Source organism: Triplophysa dalaica, chromosome 18, assembly GCF_015846415.1.
Source record: "Triplophysa dalaica isolate WHDGS20190420 chromosome 18, ASM1584641v1, whole genome shotgun sequence".
In the NCBI taxonomy this organism is placed as follows: Eukaryota; Metazoa; Chordata; class Actinopteri; order Cypriniformes; family Nemacheilidae; genus Triplophysa; species Triplophysa dalaica.
In genome coordinates this window covers 7,312,177-7,338,619 of record NC_079559.1, presented here as the reverse complement: position 1 = coordinate 7,338,619, position 26,443 = coordinate 7,312,177, and the positions used below count along the sequence as shown (strand labels likewise).

At 39.1% G+C, this 26,443-nt stretch overlaps 1 protein-coding gene across 4 annotated transcripts in view; it reads right to left on the bottom strand.

The window, feature by feature from the left end:
- nfic (nuclear factor I/C) overlaps positions 1–26,443 on the bottom strand; it is a 93,976-nt gene that overhangs the window by 15,968 nt on the left and 51,565 nt on the right. For 2 of the 4 annotated variants that reach the window (XM_056729993.1, XM_056729991.1), the window contains exons 3-9: positions 14,628–14,699; positions 13,904–13,978; positions 11,504–11,648; positions 9,100–9,224; positions 6,200–6,310; positions 4,625–4,809; positions 784–943 (exon numbers count right to left, since the gene is read on the bottom strand). In XM_056729993.1, coding sequence (XP_056585971.1) covers positions 784–943; positions 4,625–4,809; positions 6,200–6,310; positions 9,100–9,224; positions 11,504–11,648; positions 13,904–13,978; positions 14,628–14,699 — 873 coding nt within the window. The remainder of the gene's footprint in view (positions 1–783; positions 944–4,624; positions 4,810–6,199; positions 6,311–9,099; positions 9,225–11,503; positions 11,649–13,903; positions 13,979–14,627; positions 14,700–26,443) is intronic. The other 2 variants (XM_056729992.1, XM_056729994.1) reach the window with 2 other exon arrangements.

Sequence of the window (26,443 nt, the reverse complement as noted above, 5' to 3'; positions counted from 1 at the left end):
CATTGTTTTCTCTCTATATGATATGTTCTTCTTCAGCAGAACACAAAAGAAAATATTTTGAAGAATGTCGGTAACCAACAGCGGTACCTATTGACTTTTGCATTCATACATTCAAAAGTGAATGGGTTCCGTTATGGTTCGGTTACCAACTTTTTAAGAAATATCTTCTTTTGAGTTCTGCAGAAGAAAGTCATGTTTGAAATAACAAGGTGAGCAATCCATGACCGAAATTTCATTTTTGGATGAACCATACTTTTACATGTTTTCATGCATCCCACTTCTCTATATTGCGAATGCCACTTATCCATGATTTATTGACTCTTTATAAATATACATGTGTTTTGCATAAAACAAGTGCAATATAAACATCACAGGACAAAATGAGTCATCCAATTCAAAGCAGCCAAGACTCCATTAAGGTAGCAGTGACCACACATTAACAACGCATGTTGTGTCTTTGTGACTGTGTGACATGAGCCAGACCCTAAACTTTGAGCCAGACACATCATTTGTCTTCAAATGATCATTAGTGCAAAGGTAGCAAAAACGTGAGTGTGTTTATGCATTACAAATTTAATTTAACACAGTCCTGCAACTGGTTTCTTGTCTTTTAATAATTCAAACTGATATATAGACCCTGGGGATTAACTCTATGGTAAATTGGTGTATGTGCTCATTTTATTTCTTTTTGGCTAAATAGCAGTATTTCCTAATTTTAGCCCTGTCAAAGGTGGGAGCGAGGGGGCCAACGGAACGGAAGGGTGTTTCATGTGACCCACTTACTGGGGGAGGTGGGTGAGCTGGCTGCTGCGTCTGCAGAGGTGGTGTTGGATTTGGACTCTGGGGGCAGCGTCAGGCGGGGCAGGCCAGGGGGTGGCAGGGGGGCCAGCATCTGAGAGGAGATGTAGTGACTGGATACTTTCACCTGACCACTGCCATTCAGCTGCAGAGGAAGAGAGGGCAACAATCAGCCACTGAGGGGAGGGACACCTCACTGCCTCTACACAGCCAGTTTCATAATACATGCAAGTGTCTATCTACTGCGTTCCTGATTCTCGTTTCTCAGTAAAATTCAATTATCATTGTCGCCCCATTGTCACATATTAGCAAAATCAATACTAATACAAAGTTAATACAGAACCTTTCAATACGTGTTTTGCTTTACTACTGCATTGCAACTAAAACACTTTCGGCGGAAATGTTCAAACTCGACTTGGCTGCAATGTGAAAGTATGGCATTATGGAACATGAACTCACCCTGGGTGATATACAAAGTTAAGGGTTAAACTGTTGGATTTAATAAAAATAATATCATGCATTTGAGTTAAAGTTCTCCTTTTTAGCAAATATTTTTTCAAAGTTCTTTGTTAACTATAACTATAGACATAACACATGCAAGTCTTTTAGACCTTTAATGCATATGCCATATTGGATAGGAATGTGCAAGGTGGATCGCCAAAGGACCTTAGGCCAGGAATTAAACTCAGGTCACCGGAGGTGCAGTTGTGATATGTCGGAGGATTCCCTACGGGGCTATCGACTCTGAAAGAACGTCCCACATATGACCTCAAATGAATCAAATACAGTGTAAATAACCACATTTGGGTTTTTCTGACTCTTCGTTGCCCTCTTAAAACAACTTTGAGTGATGTGTTACACCCACTGCTGCCCCAACTAGCTCTGGAGCACTCATGGCATTGGCAAAAAACAAATGACTTCACCTCATACCTACATGATTCTTAACATATTTGTCAAAAATACTTCATTTTGTCAGGTTGAAAACTATTTTAAACAGAAAAAAATTATTAGTGCCACATTTAAAGATTTTTTTAAATGACATAAAATTGACTTAAAATTACTTTTAAGGGATGCTTCTTTAATCCCAATTCTATACAAATTAAATATCCCTCCTAACTCAAGTAATAGTTGCACCATTCAGTCACAAATCTCCCTCCCATCATTTTGTCTTTCCATCAGCAGTTGTACGAGTAAAACAAAGTAACGTTCTCCGCACCAAGAACTATACCATCGAACAACCCTTTACACATCGCCTGTTCGTTCTTCCCTAGGCACGAATCCATAAAGCCCTCCCATCATGGTCTCTCAGAGGGCTTGGCTGCTGGTTGCATTCTCTCTCTGTAAAACTGCACACTCACTGCCCTACACAACAATAGGTGCTGAGTGAGTCAACGGCATTGTGGGTCGGTGCGGTTGTTCTTTGTGACTGCAGCAGGGGGAATTTCAATGAGTCTGCAGAGTCAGCGGGGCCCGGCTGCCACAGGCCAAGATTCATAAATGTATCTCTCTATTTCTCTCACACACAATCTCTCTTCGATCGTTTCTATGCCAGGATCAGCAACACCCCAAGATACAATTGTCTCCTCCCTCTTGGCTGTCTTTCCTGTTTCCTTTCAATCTCGCTTTATTTTGACGTGGAAACAGCAAACGGAACTGGCACATGGCTCGTGACTCATACCGGCACCCCTGTGGATAGATTATTCACACTTTGTGTTAGATCCTTTAGTCACTGTCGGATTTAAGCCATTCAGCCAGTGCAAAATTTTCATTCATGTTTAGAACTGGGGCAGTCGTGGCCTAATGGTTAGAGGGTTGGACTCGTGACCAGAAGGTTGCCGGTTCAATCCTCAGGTCAGGCGGGTAACGATTGAGGTGCCCTTGAGCAAGGCACCTAACCCCTACTTGCTCCCCGGGCGCTGCAGCGATAGCTGCCCACTGCTCTGGGTGTATGTGTGTTCACCACTTGCTGTGCGTGTGTTCACTACTCTCTGGATGGGTTAAAAGCAGAGGTATATCTCGGATATGGGTCACCATAACTGACAAATTAGTCACTTTCACTTTTTCAACTGAGAGGAAGGGACTAACGCTGCTGAGAATGAGAACACCAGGACGATATATGCAACATATATATTTGCTTTAATATGATGCAAACTTAATTTGCAGAGACTGCAATATAATATATTTCTCTCTTTCCCTACAAGAAAAATATTTGTATTAAGCTATAGATTTATTAGATAGTTCTATATTTATCATTTCTTGGCAACAGTAATCCCATCAATGTCTAGCTTTCGAAGAACCGTGGCTGCTAGACAAAATAATATCCAGCCAAAGAGGTATTTACCTGTAAATGAGGGGAAAACAGCTGATAAAGGGTCTCAGGATGACTAAAAATCTAGATATTTCTTAGTCTTGTGAAATTGTGGGTGAGGGGACTCACATTTACATTTATGCGTTTGGCAGACGCTTTTATCCAAAGTGAATTATATTGCATTATAATATACATTTGTTTCCAAGTATGTAAGAGACTTTAAAGAGAGACTCAAATATTGTTGTGGTCAATAAGGAATCCTTTAAGTAAAAAGGTTCAGAAGCATTGCGCTGAAGGAATTGTAGGCTAAATTAGGCCAAAAATAAGGAAATCTGACCAAAACCTTTTTTTTTCATCACCAGTGTGACTCAGACAACTGTACACATTCTACAATCGACTTAAGAAACATGACAGCATGTTTATCGGTCTCTTTTTGTCTGTTTTTTTGTCAAATGACAATGACAAATTTTAAGTCATCCTTTCTGGTATACAAATCATTTGAAAGGGCGGTAACATAAAAAGAAAGGTAAAGGTTAAGCGCCTTGTGACTAAACAACAGGTGCCAATATGAGTGTGCACACCAACTCGCAAAACGGTAGTTGTAAAAGCGTCATTTTTTTAAATGCTTTTTTTGGTTTGACGCATCGCGTTAAAAACTAGCTAACCAATGAGATTGGTGCTTTTGTTCAGGTGCCTGGAGCTGCTGAAGTAACAGTAAAACTCGACTTGGTGGCGCTCAAGCACACAGTGACGAAGAAGAAGCAAGATGAATTCTTCTTCTGTGGAACAAGCTAGTGTCAGAAGCATAACGTTGCGCAGCACCACCTTGTGTGCTGGGGTATTTCTATTTTTCATTAAGTACTATCTATGCCAGGGAGTGAACTCATGTATGAATGCTGAAAAACGTCTCGAAAAACAGTGGCGAAAGCACGTTTAATCATCGTCCTGGTGTGTACGAGCTTTAAAATATCAGATTTGTTAAAAATCAGCTTGTTTAAAATTTTGTGATTCTTCCAAAGAGGTGCTGCTGATGGAGTGATAATGTCCTCTGTTATTACATTGCCTTGAGAGGACAGAACAAGTTTTCCTACGTAAGAATCTGTTGATATTCACATTTATCAGTTTAGTTTTAAAAAATGTTCTCTTAAGAATAGCAAGAAAGTCACAAAATGTTCATATAATACAGCAAGACAAGTTCATTGAAGATAAAATAAAATTTCATTCATTACAATATTACATCTTAAAGGAAATTTACCTTTTTTTTATTTGGCATGCTTACTAGACTGAATATTAATATGAATGAATGCGACAGGCTCAGAGCGGTGCTTGGCTCATGTCCCACAAGGTCTTACCAGAACTATAAGGCTGCCGATTGGCTAAAACTAATCAAGCGAGTCTGATTAAGAATGATTTAAAATATGTTATGATTATGATATTGTTAGATATTTGATTAGTAGAGTGTGGATGACAGGTTAAGTCATATAATTTGATTCTAAATGATCAGAGGGATGATCTTACCGGGCTGGGCTGTTGATTGGACGGGTCACAGGCTAGAGAGACCAGGTCCTTCAGTGGGTCTTGAGAACTGAGGTGCGGGGGGTACCGGATGGTTGTGTGAGGGAAGTAGGTGGAGGCAGTTTGGGAGAGGATAGGGGCGCCAGGAAAGTGGAGAGATGAGGAGGGATGTGGACTCCGGGAGATACCTGAGGGAGACAAAGACATTATGAATACGAATAAATTGAACACTTTTATTTATTTATTATGATGTTGGTTTTAAGGGAAACAATCGATGCCCAACCATATTTGATAATGTGCCATATAAACAGTAGCAACAGCAACAACATAGTCAAACGTTGTGTGGCCCAAACTCAACTTCCGCTAGACTCCCGGAGTCAAAAATTACTTTTGAGTAGATTTAATCTAATTTAATACAATGATATATTAATGTAAATTAATTTGAACATACATTAAATATAAAAATAGTGTTATATTTTAAGAAAACACAGTTAACTTTGGGTTAGGCACGCTACGATGAAGGGTCTATATAATGCAAAAAAAATCTTAAGCAAAATGTTAGAAGATATTAAATCTGGTTTTCTAAAAGAAAAGAAATTTTAAAGTTTGAAATGTTTAAAACAAGAAAAAAATGGGGTAAGTAAAATGAACTTGAACGAAGCCCTAAAGAGGAAAAATGATTAGTAGAAAATATTCATTTGTCTTGTTTAAAGTATTAACTATAATTATTACTATAATCTTAAGTAAATGTATCTTGATTTAAGATTGTTATTTTTGTTTTTGATATTTGTACTGGAAAACAAAAATACTACTTTAGTAATAGTATATAACTAATACTAAGTATTCAAGTAAGAATATTTTTTGTGTGTATCTGACATCTTAAAGGGAAACTTCGCCCAAAAAGGATGATTTTGAGTGAACTATCTCTGAACTAAAGAGAGTTGTCAGCTGTCACACCCTGTCGCATTCAACAAAAATAATTTCTAAAGAATCACATCGTTGGTATGTTCGGCCATGCCCAGCAGTGGTACTATCAGCGCAATGTTTCTGTGCTGGCAGCATAAGGGTGTCACGCTCCGCCGATTCATCTGAACAGTCAGGCTAATTGTTTGAGCACAACCCAGCCAGCTGTGAGTCTTTGCAAGATGACAGATCACTCTTCAGTCTCCCTAACAGGGACAGTATCACCCGCCTGACTTGATTTCTCAGTCCTATAAATAATATCATAATTCATCATTAAATGACCCTCATGTCGCTCCAATCTAGTAAACTGTTATTATTAGTGGAAGACACACACAAGATGTGTTCCTTCCTTTGAAGGAGATCCATCCATCTAGTATCCAAACCCTCTTCTCTGGGGGTAAGGGTGGCTGGAGCCGATCCTACGGAAGCACCCTGCTGAGATGGCCAGTCCATCCCAGGGCAAACACTCGCAAACCATTGCAGTAGAATTAATTATTTTATAATGTGTTTTTGGTACCTAACTATCCATTACAACTTATGAAACACTTATGTGTGTTTGTTTAGTTAGGCCCAAGATAAAAGAACAGAGATCTATATGCATGTGTGTCTCCTCACCGCTGTGCACTGAGATGACGGGTCTGTGATGCTGTGTAAAGCTGAGACGTGGAGAGCTCTCCTGAGGGGATGGACTATCCATCTCTGTCTTCTTAACAGTGGGGGACATTCCTGAATAAGAGAGAAAGAAAAAAGTAGACAAGGGGAAGAGAGCTCACTTTGCTAATGCAGAATTCTGCACATTCAGCGCCAGTGTTCTACGCAAGGACAAACTTTTCGGAGTAGAAAGCTTAGTCAGCTATTTAATGAGCACTGCATGCATGGTCAGTCTCGTCTCTGTCAGGTCAGTAAATCTGCCTGCAGTTACCCCAGCTGACCGCTGGGTGGCATACTATGCGAGCCAGAATTTTTCCATTGCTGCAGTGCATTACAGAGTAAGCATTGGATTCTCTTCTCTTGTTGCACCCAGACCGGTGGGATTATGGGAAAATATGTTTATAAGCTACGGTCCGTGCCGGTTATTTAAGGTCAATCCAATGATATAGTCTCCATATGGATTTTCAAGAGTACTGCTGCATTTAGATTGCTCCCTTTACGAATTTTCCCAACAAGCGAATCATATATGTCTTAAGTTTCCAGTAATTGCTTTGTTTTCAAAGGGAGAATATGCAGTCATCTTTCCATCAATGTTTTCATACTGCTCGCGGTTGGCGCACTGTCATTTATGGATACAGATCACAAACCGTACGGTTTCTCTCACACGATCTGCCCTCAAATGAAATATTCTGTTGGTCTACTGTTTTTTCTGAGAACGGGACGTCCCGTGAGGCTAGTTTCTATAACCAAGTTCTCACCAAATCTTAAACAATATGTACCTAAAAAGCCTGAGCACAGAATGATCTGATGGGCAACTGTTAAAAAGAAACTCGTTAGGATCGTCTAGACAGGAAGTGAGGTGGGCAGGGCCGGTCTCCTGCAGGGGGGCTATGCATTTGGTAACCTGCTATAGAGTTTCTGATCTGAGATCAGTTCTGCCATTTCGTATACAGTGACAGAGTTCAGATGGCTGTTGGTTAACCATCAGCGGGGAGGGGTGAAGCTGATCTCCTGAGATCTTTAGCAATGCCTGGAGGGTTTAAGGGATATTCAAGGGTGTGACAGTAGCCGGATGCTACGTTAGGCCTGAAACGCCAACTCAGCAACTATCTCATGATTCTTAGAGGAATCAGGACAAACTTGCATACTCTTTTCTCAAAGAATAAACCGTTTTAACGTTTATATATGCATATGAATTTTCAATTTGTGATTCTTTTTCCTTGAGGACATTATAGTCAATGTAAATACGTGTTACTTAATAGTATATTTTAGTCACAAACAGTGCAGTGGACTACCACACCAGCACTTTTACGAATGGCACGCGTACGCACAAGCTCTCGAACAGAGATTTCTCATAGAAACTTTCCCCTTATACATATCCAGAAGTGGATTACAGTATTGTTTCTATATCTACTGCCTGTCCTACTTTCAGTGCAGTTTAGCTGGTTCAGCATTAAAAAAGAGCTGTCTAAATGGGTTAAAGAGATGGCTGTCAAAAGCACTGATTTCTCTATTTTAATCATTAGTTATGCTTCAACATAAAGTGAGATTGTTCTGTTGTGGTATGCAATGTCACATAAGCTATTCCCATGAGCAATCTCTAAAAAAATCTGAGCAAACAGCATGTAAATAATGCATAAATCTCTGTCACATTAACCCTAACCCACAATGACACAGGGAAGGTTTAAGGAGAACACAATGTATATAGCAAAAGGAACACTGTATTCAGAATGACGGACAATTAACTTTCATCCATAGAAAGATCAAATCTCAGCCCTTTAGAAATTTTAATTTGACACACTTCCCATAATGGCAATACTATAGTAAGAGTGCATGCAAAATCGGCCAAGCAAATACAGTAGGAGTTACTGGCATGCTAGGCTGCTATTCTGCTCCAAAGGGCAGAGGAGACAGCATTACTGCTTTCTGCAGACTTTCACAAAAATGAGAGTTCATGAATTAATGAAGAATTTGGCACTATGTGAAGGAAGCTGAAATCCAAGTCTAACGTAAGCCTGCGATTTTAGACTTCCTTTACTGAAAACCTGATCTGTTTGTCATCTGACTGTACTTTAAAAAGAGAGGACTATGTTTGTGGAGATTAAAATCTAGAGCAACGAGATGATGGCAGAGTTTATGTTTTGCATGTATAAGGTCCTGGTGAAAAGAGGTCCCTGCAGTTGGTCATATGGTGTAGTTGGTGTAGAATTAAATAAATACTAGGGCTGTCAAACGATTAATCGCCTCCAGAATAAAAGTTTGTGTTTACATAATATATGTCTGTGCAATGTGCATATTAACGTTGTGTTTATAAACACATACACATACATGCATATATTTAAGAAAAATATAAAAATTAATTCACGTTTATATGTAATTTAAGTTATGAGTAAATATAAATAATACATCTCAAAATGTTATTAAATATATATACATTTATGTGTATGTTTTTGTATTTATAAATACAAAATTAATATGCACAATACATGGAAACATATTAAGTAAACACAAACTTTTATTCTGGATGCGATAAATAGTGATTAAAAGTCCTATTAGCAGATTAATAAGAGCTGCTTTATTTTACATAGAAAGTAGCGGGTCACATGTTGAGATCGCATGCCAAACACTACATACTTTAACCTTTTGGTACGGTATTTGGAGGCATGTTTTATCTCATTTTAGTCTTGTTTCATCAGACTTACTCTGATTATGGTTGACTGTCAATAGTGAATTTTCGACAATGGAATTTACAGTTATAGATTAAACAGTAAATACTAATGATTAAATCATCAAAGCACATTTAATGTTATTTGGCACTTTATATACAGTATTAACTATAATTATAGGACTGAACACAAGCTAACCTCCTTCCATCTCCTCTTGCCAGTTACGTGAACTGCTAGCGGGTGAGTTCGGTGAGGTGTAGTATTCGCCCCCTGGGCTGGTGTCTATATCGTCCTCCATGGATCCCGACTTGTGTCTCTTACTTCTGCATGAGATAGATAGAGAGAGAGCATAAATAATGGAGACAAAAGTTAGGTTTGGTCCAAACGTTTTCACGCATTCAACATAATTCATCATGCGTTAAAGACATAGACCCTTCTTAAACGTCTGGACGTATATTATGGACATCCCTCATGCGTTTTTCCCCGACGCTCCGCTACTGCAAGCATACCAACCAAAATTGACATTTGGTTTCAGCTTTGCAGTGTGTTAAATGGAAAATAAGAGCATCAATCAAGACTGAGGCTTTGGCTCACCACATAATACTTCTAAATCAAATGAACTGCCCTCAGATGAGCAGCAAACCTGAGCTAGGTGCTATATTCCACACTCGCTTATGATTCTCAGGTGCATGTAAGGATGTAATTTGGTCATGCCTTTATTCTTTCTTTTGCTCGCCTCAGTTTTTTTTGTTGCCTTGATGCACCCATGACAAATTTTATTATCAAGCATCAAAAGGCCTCTGGCTGCCTCTGTCTAACGCAGCCAATACAACTGTTAACAGCCAACGTTTATCATGGGCAGACACTGACAGGCATATATGAACCTCTCAAAGTCACGGCTAACAACCCTAAAATCCTCTGCATCCTCATTTCGTTCCAAGGTTTGCATAGGCAGGCCAAACCGATTCTGGTTTGGACCAATCAGCAACCGCTGCAGGCTGTGCCAATCAAATAGTAGGACCACCAAACTCAAAAACATCAGCTGGAGACTAAACATCTACAGCATGGCCACAGTTTCTATTAATCTGTGATGTAGTTCCAATGATAGTTTTTTCGGTAGACCAATGTTTGGCTCCTGCAATTGATTTTTACAGGCACCTTTATGAAGGCTTTGTTACCATATAAAACCACACAGCGTGTGATCTATTTATGTCAAATACTTCAAGTTCTCGATCTAAATGTTTATGGCTGTTACTCATAAAGCTAAACCAACATCAAATACTAAAGTAGATTTGAATAATGCACTTGATGTCAGAATACAAAAAACAATCTGCAAAAAGATGTTTTTAATAACTGTATCATCCCTGTGTTAGATTAAACAGCTGTTGACTGTCACAGCGATTTAATGTTTTCATCACAATCATAGTCTTTTTTTTCTTCTTTGGGGTTGCCTGAATTATTATCTTTGGTACTCAGCAAAAGCTGACTCAATGGCTCTGATTTGAGGATGGTTTCAGGGCCACCTGACTGCCCGATCAGATGTGTGTTTTTAGGGGACGTATACATAGGACATAATCTAGAAATATCACTATTTCTATGTAACTGAACAAAGTGTCCTAAAAACACAACATTCAGTTAAAAAATGCGCTGTCAAGAGTCATGATCTTTTCTGAAGAAAAGCACAGCATGTCAATCAAAGGTCCAATGTGTAATTTTTTGAAGGATCTACTAACAGAAATGTAATATAATATATATTATGCCTCCAGAGATGTATACAGAGCCTACATAATGAAGTGTTATGTTTTAATAACCTTAGAATGAGCTATTTCTATCTACATACATTGAGGGTCCCCTTGCATCGAATTTTCCATGTTGTTTCTACATTAGCAATAAACGGACAAACTGCTCTACAGAAGACGTGTTGTAAATATGTTATCTCCTTCGGCAAAAAAGCATAAACGTGACAACATCTAAGTCTTGTGTCAGCCACCGTAGTGCTTCAACAGGGAGGGGTGGAGTGAGCCATTGGTTGCGATTCGCAACCTCACCGCTAGATGGCGCTAAATTTCATACACTGCACCTTTACGCAGAGCAAATTTAGAGAAATTAAAAAATAGTTTTTAAAAGCTTCACTAAACACGAAGGCTGCCAGTTTGACCTAAAAATCTGTGTGGTTTTTGACCCAACACCCTAGTTAAATTCTGACCCTGTAGGTAGAACAAGTGCAAGTTATATCAACATTAAAAGAACACCGAGATCATTTCAGTTCACTGTGGCAAAAATGTGACAACGCACAATGCCAAAGCTATCTTGTAAAGATGTTTGCTCACTGATTAAAATCAGACTAAACCGCTGGACCAAATCAGAGTTCTAAATCTCATCAAAGCTAGAGTCAGCTTTCTCTTAATGTGAGAGAAATACGCATGGCAATAAACAGATGTTGCTTCATTTTCTTTGTCTTTTGCAAACCACATAGACAGGTTGGACTCATCAATAGCTCAAGGACAAAGTGCTTTTCACAAGAGGGTTCATGCACGCTGCAGACAGATGTTGTTGTGTGTGCGTGTGAAGGTGTGTGTACAGTAAGCATGTGTGTACTGACCCGCTGGAGGAGGTGCTGGGTAGGGTCCTCCTCATTCCCACACCTGATGGGTTCAGATCGTAAGCAAGATGCCCCTGCAGCTCTCCGAGGGAAAAGTTGGGCCCTGTGCCTGTCACCACCGGTACTGCGTGCACATACACAGAATCTGTTCAAGAATAATATATATCATCGCTGTCCTTCCAAAACCTTGGATGTCCAATTTCAATGTTCTTCAGGAAATGGTACATTGTAATTGATGTAATATTGTTTTGATTTGACAAGTTGACTTTTTAATATATTTTTATCGGCTAGATATTTGTAAAACCCAGTGACAAACATAAAGGGCTATTAATAACAATGATTTATGGGAAAATATACAAATCACAAAATATGGAGATATGAGGTTTCAGAAGGACAGCAGCGATATGAAGGAATTGTGTAAAGGTTGTAAATGCTGATAAAATGATATCAAATGCACTCCAAGGCTTATATTTTCATCATCTGGTTTAATCACTCTGAAAAGTGGGTCAAGGAACAGTTTGTTGTTTAGACAAAACACACCGGTCTCTTAGGACATATGCATAATCATTACGCGACATCAAGGGTCCAGAGGATGAGAACTTCAAAAAAACATAGCGTTCAAGTCTCCTCGGTGAACCACTGACGATAAGCATAAAACCACATCATTTAGTTTCTGTGTCACACAGATGCATCGCCTCAGCTGTTACACCGTAAAACTCGACGAAAAGAATAAGATATTTGTCTCGGGCAGCTGACAGATGATTTATGAATGCCTTTACCATCTTATTTTATTTGCAATCCATCAACGTTTGTAGAGAGTAAAAGCGCAGTGATTACACACAGGTGTGAGGGCCGCCCAGGCTCACGTTCATTAACACGGGCCCTTATCTGATTACCAGTCAACAGGAAGTCTGCTGGGAAAAGAAAATAATTTCAGCTAAATGCAATCAATTACGTCGGACGGATTGGCGGGATTCTTTCTCTTCTAATGAGGAAAGGTCAGGCTTGACATAAAGCAGCTGTGAAATTGACAGTTAAGTGTAACACGCGGGCGAGGCCTTGTGGGGAAACCTGAGTCGGGAGGGTTGAAAGAAAAGACGAAAACCTGGGTGAACCAAATGAGTGACTACAATAAATACCTTCAAATGCATGCTGAGGAAAATACAAATTGTCATGATTAGAGGTAGGTTTTCAGTTTAATCACCTGAAGCTGACGCTCAACATTTTGATGATGATTCCAATATGATAATCACCTCATTTTCAAAGTGCCATTTATTGTGGCACTTGTAGCATCACATAAAAGATCAATATGAAATTATAAAACACAAGCCTCCATTACAGAGTCGCGACCCTCACAGATGCTTTCTCTAGTAGTTCAAGTCTTCAATTCGACTCGGTCATAACTACATCAGCAAGGGTAACACTACACCATCAGTTGCTGGACAAAACATCTTAATACTGGAACAGTTATACTATTTTAAAACAGCTGAGCTACTGTCTCTTTTCTTCAGGGCTCCTTATCTCGGCACATTAAGATCATGTTCAATTATTTGTGACGAGATTGAAACCAACACGCTAACGTGGGCCAGTAGAATTCATTTGCAGTTTTCTGCAGCTGTGTGCAAAGTAATTTTTTTAAAGCTATCAGTGCACTTGGCGGCCATATTCATTACGCCTCCAGGCAGCTTTTTCCCAGTTGTGCAAGTAGACCTTAGATGTACTTTAATTGGGAAAGATTGAAATCTCCAAACCTGTTAGTTGAGATTACAGTGTGTTACAACAAAACACTTAAATCAGAAATGAAATCTAACATCATTGGTATCAAATTGATGCGTCTATAGTATACATTTCTTTGTTCTGATGAACACAGAAGGATATTTGGAAGAATGCTTGTAACCAAACTGTTCTTGGCCACCATTGACAAAGTGGGAAAAATGACAATGGTAGTCAAAAGAGCCCCAGAACTGATAGATTTCCTACATTATTTTAAATATTTTTTTGTGTTCAACAGAACAATTATAATTATAAAGTAATTCTTCCTACTTTGGTAGTCAATGGTGACCAAGATCAAATGTATTCATGTTTGGAACAACTCAAGGGTATTTACGTCATTTTTGGGTGAACTACCTCTTCAAAGCTAATCTAGCTGATGTTCTTTTGCATTTTGGAGTAAAACGAACCAAAACAGAGAGTGCCTATTTATTTAGCCAACTGCATGATTTCTATAACAGAAAAACCCAAATTGCAATTGGCAACCAATCAGATATTTCTCTGACTACTTAGTAAGTATTGCTGGGTAACTACTCATAAGTCATTTAATAGCTAGACAGGTTAGATAAATTATACACATATAGATCCCAGAGGCACCTTTTTTAATTGTATTAAAACAAATGATCTCACTTCTTGACACTTGCACCAGTTCGGTTACACTGAAGACCCCCGAAGTCAAAAAGCTCTCTTGAAACTCTGGAGCATCTGTCAAAACAAAAGAAAACATGGAATAAATAATGGATCGGGGCTTTTTAGCACGCAGATGTCAACAGCATGTCATACACACAAAGACTCAATTAACTTTCCATTTCAAAGTCACTTTGGATAAAAGTGTCTGTTAAACGAATCAATGTAAGTGTTTTTGCCAGCATATACGGCTTGTGAATTACGGACAACAGAGAGGTTTGGATGTTTTAAATTATTCTCACTTGCTTTTTGTTTATCTTAGCCATCGCACAACTGCAGAGGATTATGGGTAAAACTTCCATGTGGGCTTAACCACCAGCCATTTGCAGAGATGCTATGTTTGGCACTTTTGTGGTGCAATCTGGTGTCACAAACCAGTGCCTTGTCAGCTAGTTGTGTTAAAACAGGGGAATGTGGGTAGGAGTATGACATGAGCTGGGCAGAGAGAATGAGAGAGAGAGATTGTGTGTGTGGGTGTGGGTTTGCGAAGCCGTACATGTAGGTTGACTTGAGTAAACAGGATGTTTGTATAGTGCAAGAGAGAACGCTTAGAGGACTGCACCGCACTGTACAAATGCGGCAGTCACACGCGTACAGTACATGCATGTTTGCTCCAGGTATTCTTGCATTCCTGCAAGTGTATTTGTGTATGTGTGTGCTTTCTTACCCATGGTGGCGGCTCGGCTGTCCTCCTGGTCTGAACCGATGCCTGTGCGAGGACTGCTGCTCTGTTCAGCTTCTGAGAGAGATAGAGAGAGATAAGTCACCACTCAGCAGATTCTCACAATAGATACAAAAGAGTTCAGGTCAATGTACTGATTTTGAACACTAAACAAAATGAAGTGGATTAATGACTGTTCAAATCAGTTATCGCGTTTTATTATGATTTAATCATAAAATATAAATTATATCATTTATTTAAACAATAAATAATGCTACCAAGGTTAACCTGTTGCTATTTGTATTAAATGTTGAACACCGTTATTATGCAATTAATGCATTTTTATAATAATATTATAAATGTGTTATTTTGTTCGCATATTAAAAATGAAGTGAACGATACAGACACAGGAGTCTATAGAAAAGTGCTTGTTTCTTATTGAATTAAAGAGAAATCCTATATGGATAATGGTTTTTATGACTAGAAATTTTACAAAAATATGAATTAGGTCAAAATCAAAGCTTGCCATTTAACAATTTATTCAATGATGCAGTTAAAAAATACATAATTTTTTATAATTCTATATTAGAGCACTGTTGTGTACAGTATATTAACTCCTGTCCAGCACAAAAATATAGATATATAATTACAGTTGAAAGCAAAAAAACACAACATTTATTCAAGAGTCTGAGTTTCTCGTGACAGTTTATTTCAACAAAAAGAAACTGACATGTGGTTGATCATGTCAGCGATAGCTATCGTAATCTGACATAAGAACGCATTTCTGTACAAACACCAGAGAGAAAGAGAATACTGTATGTTTTATAATTGTCACTCTTAGGTTACTGATACAACCACTTGCATTCTGATACCCGGGCAAATCTTTGCCAAATGTCTCATAAGCCTTGTAAATGAGAAACATACTGTATATCAAAGTGCTCGAAAACCATCCAAATATTCTTTTCAACTTGTTTGGCAATGACGGGAGTAATCTTGTTGAACCCTTTTCATTGGCAGTGCAGGGGGATTGTATTGCCAAAGTGTAAACTCAATGAAGCGACACAATAAAGACAAAACAACCTAATCCAACCATAAAAACCTTCCCGTTTGTCTGCGTTCCAGCTCTTTGCCACGCGGATGTGAGGGAGAAACACAGATAAACATATCAAACTTGAGTCAGGAAGTGGCAGAGAATATTCTGAATACAGAATGAAAGAATGGACGGGTTAAACACGAGGACTCTGGCAGGCGTTCAAAGAAAAGGCCGTAAAAAAGCTTGCGCTGGATAAATAAATAAGAGCCCTCCCTATCAGATGGGCCGCACGCCACTGCCAGTTCAAAGCTGGGGAGAGTCCAACCGGCTGCACACGTCTGAATTGTGGTCTCGGACGTCCACTACAAACAACTGTCATGCATGGATATATTTATATATTTTAAGATGAATTCATATATATATATTTTTTTCTTCTGTCAGGTAGCCCTGTAAAGATGCCAGCTCACTGGATAATATTGTTTTGGATGTGCTGATTGTGGCCTTAGCAGGCTTCTTAAAGCCATACATTCTGTCATGAATTACTCATGCCTAAATAGTTCCAACCCTGTCAAATGTTTTTTGTTCGGCTGAACACATAGAAAGTTATTTGGAAGATAGCAACTGTTAGCAACTGACAGTTCTGGGGTAGGCCTACTGTTGACTACCACATATCAGGACAAACTATTGTTTAGTTTTTTTGTTCTGTACAACACAAAAGAGGATATTTTGAGGAATTTAGGAAAGCAAACAGCTTTGGGGAATCTTTGAGTAATTTTTGAAATTGTTCTACTATGGTAGTCAATGATGCCCCAGAAGTGTCAGTTGCTAACATTCTTCCAAATATCTTTCTTTGTGTTCAACCGAACAAAGACATGTAAAAAGTTTTGGAACTAGAGGGTGAGTAATTCAAGACAGAATTTTCATTTTTGGGTGGAGTAGGCCTATCCCTTAAACAACTGTAAGGGATTGGCCGACCAGGTTTACCATAAAGGTCCTGTCCCACAGGCATGGGAAAGAAGAAAGTGTGAAGATCTCTTTAATATCTTAATTGTTTCTTCTAGACAGCTTGTGGATTAAGACATTTTCCTTATCTCTTCTGTTTTGGATAGAAAACATACAGACCCTGGTTAAAAAAAGACAGAGCCTGGTTATCTCACATGTGTGTTTTCTTAAATGTGTGTAAAATACTAAAATAATCATCGGAGACAACATTGATAGGATATAAAATATAACTGAATGAATAAAAAAATAACATGAGATTTACAAGCACCAAACCAGCATTGATTTTCATTCAAACATAAGCCAGACTTTTTTAGCTTGGTAGTACAATATGCAACCTAGACTTCCATCTGCCTGCTGGGATAATGACGACAAGTATGCTTAAATTATATGCGCACAAAATAGTGTAATTATGTTTTCATAAGTAAAATACACATGCTTCGGGGAAAATAATTTTATAAACCCTACAAATCTGTTTACGTTCAATGACATTTCAAAGGAGCCAGTTGGCTCTGTGCCATATAACTTGGTGTTTTGATCATGAAAAATTGGATAGGCTTGCAACAGCAAGAGACAGATGGACGCTACAAGATGGAGTTTGTTTCACAGGAGAGCAGCAATGCTTAAAATCACAACAAATTAAAAATAATAAAATAACCCAATACAACAACATAAACAAACACGTCTGTCATCTCAGCGATTCTGTGCAGGCCAGGATGATTAGCGCTGCCAGACGCACACAGTGACCCGCTCCAGTTCTCTCTCGGCTTTCCTATTCCATAACTGTCTTCGGTAGCCTACTGCCAAAATCTGAAGCGGTTTGTAGGCAAGCAGCCCTCAAACCCAATCCCTGGCAGAGAGAATCGGAGGGAAGGAAAAATAAAAGTGTCAGTTTGAGTCAGAAATTGGCACAGAGCACCTCCGACACATCTTAAAATGGCCCGTGTCAAAAAGGGCCAGTGAAACTGAGGGCACAAAAACATAAATAAGTGCTGCTGAACCAAATCGAGAGATCCATATTTCATCTTTTTATAAACTCAACAACAATACGCAGATGGAAAACATAACGCTAAAGTACTGAATAACGGCCATTTTGCCTCGTATAAACGTTTGCCATTTTGTGAACTTTTATTTTAAAACCTTTTGGTAGCAAAGTCAATCTACGACATGAAATCAAAGCCATTAGATGGAAAGCCTACCAACTTTAGCCAAAAAAGGTTTTGTAAGCCGTATATAAGTAATACAGACTCTTCTGTCTCTCTGTAGTAGGCCTTTCTCTGATGACATGCAATCCTGACACGTGCTAGTCTAGTCGAATAACAACCCACAAATTATTTTCTAACCCATCGCTATTTCTTCCTCAACAGATAATTTTTGCCGTTGTACTCTGACCTCTGCTGTCTGTAATATCTTTAGCATCTTGACAATTTAATGGCCCACAGCTTAAGAATGTTTTGTCCTTGTACAGTATGTGCTTTCCATACTGAAAGAGCAATAAAAGTGAGGTTACTTCTGCAAGTTGTTGCTATTTCTTTTTAAGCAAGCTAAAATTCTAGCCAGGAATCATTCATCGACACAGCCATTTAACTTTTTTTTTCAATTTTGGCAGACATTTCACGAGTACAGAGGAGTTTGCCGTTGGCAGCCATTTTAGATTTCTCTTTCTGCTGTCTGTATCTCTCACACTCTCTCTATCCCTCCCTCCTTTTCTGAAGCAAGAACAGTAAGCCTATGTAACCCTACTAAAGACTGCCAGCCTGCCAATGTGCCAACTCACTCTATGCGGGGCAGTAAAGAGGAAGAAAGAGACACGACTAAATGGCCGCTACTAAATGGCTGGCAGACACTCTGAGGATTCGAAAAGTTGAAGTGGCAGACTCAGAAAGTCACAGAATGAGTGAATGTTTTAGTTGTGGAAATGACCGTACGTGAAAGACATTCCTATGCACTACCTCAGCTATTGAAGTGACTAACAGCTAAATAACAAAATAAGCTATTACATGGTGAGTCAATGGCAGGAAAAGTGAGTGAACTTTTACTCTTTTGGAGCTTTAAGAAAATAAATGCAGCCTGCAGATCAGTGCACAACATCGGTTAAACCTTTCTCTAGAAATTGTACACACTGATGGTACACTATAACTCAGTTCAAAATAAAACCATTCCCTTGATAGCTAGACAATATATATATATATATTGTCGCCGTCCTTCTGAAACCTCAGATGTTCAAATTCTCTGTTTTTGGGGAAATTGAAGAAACACTATTTTTTAAATGATTAAATACTGAGTGGTCAAAGTTGACAAGCACTTTTAATAATGCTTCATTGGTTAGATATTTGCAAAACCCAGAGACAAACGTAAAGGATGAATTATGATAATGATTTACTGTATGGCAAAAAAAATGTAATCAAAAAATATGGAGGTACGAGGTTTCAGCAGGAGGGCAGCGATTATTAAATATGCACAAAAGTGATGAGCAAATAAAATGCTTCACTTACGTTTCACTTACTATTTCCAAAACAGTGTAATGTTTCAACACAAGGTACTTTTTGCAATCCTAAGAAGCACAGAGTGATAAAACACGTCATTGATGGTCTTTTAGACATTATATTACACTCGCAGTGTTGCAACTGAGAAAACAGTGGCTATCATTTTCTCTCTCTCTCTCTCTCTTAGTCAAACGTTGCTTTTTAAGATGTGATAAGTTACATTAAGTTACAACCTTTGCTCTACCACCCCAGGGTGTTCTTCATCACTCTGAGAGGTTACTCCTCGGAGGAGAGCGTTACATCCAGAGACAAAACTGGAGGTCATTCAGCTGCCAAAATACTGAAGAAATTATGAGCTGTTCCTTTACACTACAACTGTGGAATGTCAGATGTAATAGAGCGGGAGCAGTCCTTATTAACCTTGTGTTACTCACACAGCAAATGTTAACATTAACACTTCAGGCACCCTTTAAAGATCCTCAGATGCTTCACTGATTAAATCCTAAGCACTGTTTAGATGAGAGTCAAATCTCCTAAAATATTAAACTAAATAGACAGTAATATTTCAGGTGGCTCAAACCTTTCTCTTATGGTAGGGTTATTGAAGGAACCATTGACAATCATAAGAGTTCATGTTGTAATTTTCGCAGAGAATTGATGGCCAATGTGCCATCAGAAAGAATTAAAATAATCTTTTTTATAGTCCAAAGTATGTTTGGAAAGTGTTTAAACCATTTAACCAAAATTAAGCAATCCTGCACATTCCTGACTCTCAAATTTAGGGAAATCAATGGAGGATCCAACGCCAACAATCTTGAAATGATTAGAAATGATTGCTTAGCTGGATTCATTTCAGCTTTTTATGAATCGCAAGTCACAACACAGCACCACACAACCTATTGCAGCAACAAAACTTACACAACAATCAATGAATATGTGTCTCATACAGTCTCTCTCCCTCACTCACTCTTTTTCTCATTCTCTCCTTCTTCCAGATCGCTATGATTTCATTGCTGATGTGTTTTCTGCTGAGGACAAAACACAATAAATGCAAATCACTATAAAACAGTCTCCCTCTATTTCCTCTTCTGTATCTCCCTCTCTCTCTCTCTCTCTCTCTCTCTCTCTCTCTCTGGTGAGTGCAGGAGACATTGTGGTAACCGTTATTGATCCTGACCATCGGAGTCACAGCCACCTAATAAGTCATCTGCAGTAAAAAAAACTGTCTGTGTCGGAAATGAACTTTTTTATTAAAATTGATATTCAGAGGCATTTTTAAACTTAACGTTTAACTTTACAATATAAATCACACAGTGTGCTTACTGTTTACTTTAGTCAATTTACTGAGAATTTACATATATTTTGATATATTATTATTTTTGCTTTGTTCATTTATGAACTTGTTGTACAGTGAAAGAAAAATATGGCATCGCTGAGCATTTATAAGTCTGGCAGACTGCACAGGCCCCTAGGCCTTCATGGATGTGAATCCACTAGGAAATGCTTAACTGGTAATCTTATATCTTATGAACATCAGTGTTTGGCTAAATTCAATGCAGACCCATAAAACTGGGAAAAGTCAGGTTAAGCGATATTAGCATTACAAGAGTAGGCTTTTTTTAAGATCATCAGGTGTCAACAAAAGGTGTCATTTCGGAGAACCCACAAGCAGAGAGGAAAGGTTTGTAAAAAACATCCAGCACTTTAGAAAAAAGCATACGTGAGTGAAAAAGAGAGATAAAAGAGAGAGAGAGAACGTCTACGCTTAAATCTTTCTGTGAAGTTGCTGAGGTAAGGGGAACAGGGTCAATACCGCAGAGCTGTCGCTTAGTGAAGGAAGCTTTTGCTTTTATGTGGTCCCGTAAACTGGAGCTAATAAGAGAGTCAGAGAGAGTCGACTAAATAATAATATAATATAATAATCATAATTTCACTTTTTAATTAACTTTTATATTCATTATTTTGTCAAAAAAAAAAAAAAAAAAAAAAAAAAAATGACATAATAATATAAAAAATATACTAAATAATAAAATTACCTGACACTAATGTGAAAACCTGTATCAGTATGGCTTTAAAACATTATTGAAAAAATCATTGTGTTCGGGATTAAAAAATGAAAGAATAATTTTTAATTGGGACAACCCCTCACAGATACACAACAGAGGAGGAAAGGTCAATGTTCAAGTTCCAACAGCTGCAAAAGCCAAATGACAGTCTTTAACTTCTCATCTCAACTATTGGGGGGGGGGGGGAGCAGTGAGGAAGGAGTGGGCGAGTGATGCTGAGGGGAAAATAGTAGGTGGGGGTAATTGGTCCATCTGACCTTTTCTACTAGATTGCTGCTTCCTGTGGCAGAGGGGCATTATGGGGCGGCCTGACAGTAATAACACACCCCAGCTATTTGGTCAATCTAAACGCCTAGACAAATCACAGCCAGCTGCTGGAAGACAGGAGAGGCTATACAAGAGTCACACTGCAGGTGCGCACGCACACACACCAATGGATCATATAAACTGAACTCAATTGTCTCAACAAAAATAACTATGTCAAAAAAGGAAACCTGTTTGAAAACGTATTTTTTCAAGCTCCATTCAGTTTTCAAATTTCAAACAGCATTTTTTTTTTAAAAGCTGTAAGAATTGTGAGCTTATGGTTTATGTGTTCTTAACACAAAGACAAACCAACAGACAGTATATCTTAAACTTAAACAAAAGAGGCATGGGTATGCAGCGCTAATCCAAACACATGACTATGCTAATTGTTTTTTATGAAAAGCATTTACACGTCAATTTGCCAAACACCTTTAAACTGACAAAGTACTTATGAGATAACTACATTATAATCAGAAACATCTGTTTCTCTCATCAGTGAACAATGCTGGCTCAACAAGCATTTTAAACTTCTGAAAATATCTACACAAACAGGCTTCTATTTATCATTAAGTCTGTGTTAAGAGACAAGATCTCTTTTTTATCATTTAATGACCCGCATGTCATTCCAAACCTGTACAACTTTATTTTTTCTGCAGAAGACAAAGAACGCATGTACCCAAAGAACATTGGACCCTATTGACTACCATTGTGTGGATTCAAAAGACATTTCTCAATAAATCCTCTTTTTTGATACACAGAAGAAAGAATCATATACTGGTTCCGAATGGCATGAAGGTGAATATATGACAACAGGGTTTTAATTTTGGGGTAAACCACACCTTAACGATATTACAGAGATCTCAGATCTAATCCAATTTGGGGTTCAACACACATGTAAAGTAAATGTACAGGTACCTACAAGAACAATGCTGGAAACAATTTACTCGACACAGATGTAACATTGCTATACAGTACATTTGAAAGACAACAAGAAGATCTTAGGACTGGTAAAGTGCCCTACCAGCTCAGGAGGTCTTTTACTGTGGCCCAGAGAGCCATTCAACAACAATAGTGATTGAGGGTGAAGTTGAAGAGGGCACTCTGGGGCTTCACTCGCATTGTGAGCGAAGAATTATAAAGCTCCTATTTTTTCTGCTTTTCCGCAAGCCACAATATAAAAACCAGATGTGAATGGCGTATTCCTTTCAAGTTATTTTTGGACGAGTTTCATAGACATATTAAAATATATATTTATATAAAATGGCTTGAACCACCCACCATAGCCTTTGGATCAGCTATAAAGCACTCTGCCTGCAATTTGAGCATAGCATGTCATTTGTGAGGACTCATGCAGAGCGCACAACCCCTGGCATGTGATATTATGATGGTAAATGATTCTGCACACACGTGGAATGTACCCAAATTATATGCACATGCATTATACAAATGCATGTACATTATGCATACAGTATTTACAAAAAAGATGTCCTGCACAGACGCTATGAAAATCAGCATTGCAACTATTTCAATACGTGTAATTTATGTCTATGGTGTGTGTGGGAAAGCCTTCACCGGCTAACAAGCCTTGCCTCCGCTGTCCAACATTTCCATGATTATGGGGACGGAATTGAGAAAAGACTTAGCTTGGGTTTCCATCAAAACATTCGCTGACATCTCTAATTGGCCATCAGAGCAAACGAGACAGTGGAGGCTGGAGAAGGTCATGGCATCCGGGCCGATCTCAGGGCACATTGCCCGGCTTGCCCTCCATCTCCATTCCGGGAGTGGAAGCACGGCAGTCTGGGTGGGCGCAGGGAGGGTTTGGTTTAGAGAAGGCTCCAAGGCCAAAGTCGGGCCTCACCCTCTAAGTTATTTCCCAGTTTCTTAATGGCAAAGAATTTTTTTCAAATGGCGGTTTCTTATGCCTAGCGATGTGGTCAGAGATCCATAATAAATAGTAAAGTTCCTCCACTGAGGTCTGAGAGGCAGCATTCGCCTCTGATCTGACACCCTGGTCTCCGGTTCCCGCCCTACTTTAACAGACTTTACCGGAATGGGCCGGCCACAGAACCCAAGCCACTGAAATGAACACAAACAATGTAACTTCTTCAGGAACCACAACAATAGTAGCTGATACCCTGCCTTTTACATACATTTATCACATTTTAAATGGGAATGTATTGGTATGGATGCACGAGGCATTTGTCAACAGTAGGGGGCAGCGTTGCTGGAGCAAGTGTCATATTGATGGATGGTGAACAGCATGGTTTGTGATGAGACACACTGCCTTGACAGGTGAAATTTCCAGTACCGATATTCTCGATTCCACAGGCTGATTTGATCGTAATACTTATATAGTTGAGGCAATGCACTGTAAGGCAACACTGTGTTTAATGGACAAATCTAAATTAGAAATTAAATGATTAAAAACTGTATAAACTAATCTATTTTCATTACAAATACAACAAAATAAGTCATTTAGCATGATGACAGTCTATTAAACACTGTTTATTTCATCTTACAAAAAACCCTCATAAAGCTGTCCAGTTCGGTCATCGCACAACGCTGCAGCCAAATGCAGAAGCTATTCATGCCTCCGCCACATGTCATGTCATGTTTGTTCTTCATGTGAATTAGGGGAACCATAAAATCAAGCCGGGTGTCTGAGGGTGCAAACCATCCCTGGTGGTTTGCATTGTGGTGGAGAAGCGGCTGTGTTCCCTGTCTGAAACACAGATACACATTGGCCGTTTCTGTCGCTCTCTGCCTCGGGCTGCTGGATCCTCCTGCCGTCACGTGGCAGTCTTCATTGCTTCCGTGCGGCTTGGCTGCGTGCAACAGGCTCTCCGTCCAGGCCTGACGAGGGCTTTCCTCATTCAGAATGCGTAGAAACCCTTCACTGGCGGCTGTTTAGTCTGAGCCCTAACATGTTACGATTCATCTTCACTGTTTTGCTTTTTCAAAGGAAATTAATTAAAATAATCGAGAAGTTTTATGAAATTTAACTCACGTCATTCAGTCAAAGATTTAACTTCCTTTAATGTTACAATCGTTTTGCATATTACAGCTTGAAGTGCAAAAAAACGTATGCAACGTAGATGAAATGTTTAAAAGACGTAATACTTCAGTTTAGGTAATGCACTGTAATGCAACACTGTGTTTAAGGCTCAAATCTCAAAATCAAATAAAACGATTAGGTTAACTAACGTCATCCAGTCAAGAAAGTGACGCGCTACCTTCAATCATTTTGTATATTACAGCATAATGTGCAGAAACAACTGTAATGCAACGTAGATGCAACTTTTTGAAACAATTTAAAAAAGAGCATTAGAGGGAAGGGGCCCAGTCACCTATCCAAAGCATAACGGTTATCTTTCCTCACTTTTCTGTTCTCGCTCACTCACGTCACTTCTCTGCAGGACGGGTCGATTATCAGTCCAGACAGAACATTACTGCACTCTGTTTTTACTCTGATTACACCGGCTGCACGTTGCAACCGATGTTCTATCTGATTTACTTGAAACATTTCCGTTTAAACCAACCATATTCACGCTACCCAGTCTGACAACGTGACTAAATCTCCAACTTCGCAGACATTGTGAACGTGACTCCCGAACAGTATGTGGCACAGATTCGATCTCATAAAATCCTGTCTGCAACACATGGCGGAAATACATCAAAAGCTCGACCTCTGTCTTCTCTGTAGTCAGCGATTGTAAACATTCATGGAGAGAATATGCATTTATATGTTAAATATGACACCGTCTCATTTAACTGGAGACAGTGTGTAAAACAGGAAGAGCACGCAGCACAGAGATTACAACAATGACGTAGCACTGCTGTCCTCAGATGCCCTTTTCTTCAGCGCAGGACGTCTGCGCCCCTCCTTCAGCAAGCTCACTTTCCCTCGCTCTCCCTGCCATCGATTTCGCCTCACTCCCTCTCTTAGATTTTTATGATATGCTTTCTGCTACAATGCAGCAATGTGGCAAACATTAACATAAATCTCAAGCCATCTGGACAACTCGTTATAAAAAGAGCAATATCTGCTTTTCAACCCCCCCTCAGTCTCTAACTCTGTTTTTTATTTCTCCTCAAAGCCACATTAACCCACTTTAGCAGTTTCCTGAACGTTGTCCAAGCAAACGCTGCATTTGATGAGAAGAATTATAGATCATGGAACGCTTCAAACGCAGGAGTCGATAAAATTAAATACACAAATTTTGAACGTGCAAGCAAACTACCGTTTTCGAAACTCTTAAAAGGCAGGATATGGTATTAACTTTTGCGCACACACATTAGCACAACGTCTAAATGAACGAAATTACACAATTGACAGGTAATTGCATACAATAAAGACGACATGACTCGTAGTCTAACCATGGCTAACACCTTAACCAGATGTCAGAAGTGACTTGACCCAAGCCACAAACGTCGCAATTAGCTAAAACTGTAAATCAAGCACGTTTGTGTATGTGGAACATTTCAGCCCGAATTTCCACAGATCACCACAGAGCATCTTTCAATGTGTCCCTCCATCAATCTGAGTAATGTGCAGAAATAACAGACATCATGGCCGAGAGCTGAGCCCCAGCCGGGCCAATGAGCTGCTCCAACAGAGTGCTGCAGAGACCCGGGCGGCTGCACGCTGTGTTATAAATAGCATGGAAAACCCTGATCAATATTAGAGAGACAGACAGCATGATGCAGCCAAGAAACTCAATCTCTAGGCTCATGCATGCAAGTGTCTGGCTCTGAGTGCTTGCAGGTTTTCTCGGCTATGGCAAACACATATCCATATACTCTCACTAGTAAACCCACTTACAAACAATCATTTGCAATCCACAGAAAGTACAGTACAGAAGTAAAAAAACAAAAATGGCCAACAATTGGCTGTGCTTATTGGGCTTGTAAGTCCTCATGAAAAGTTAA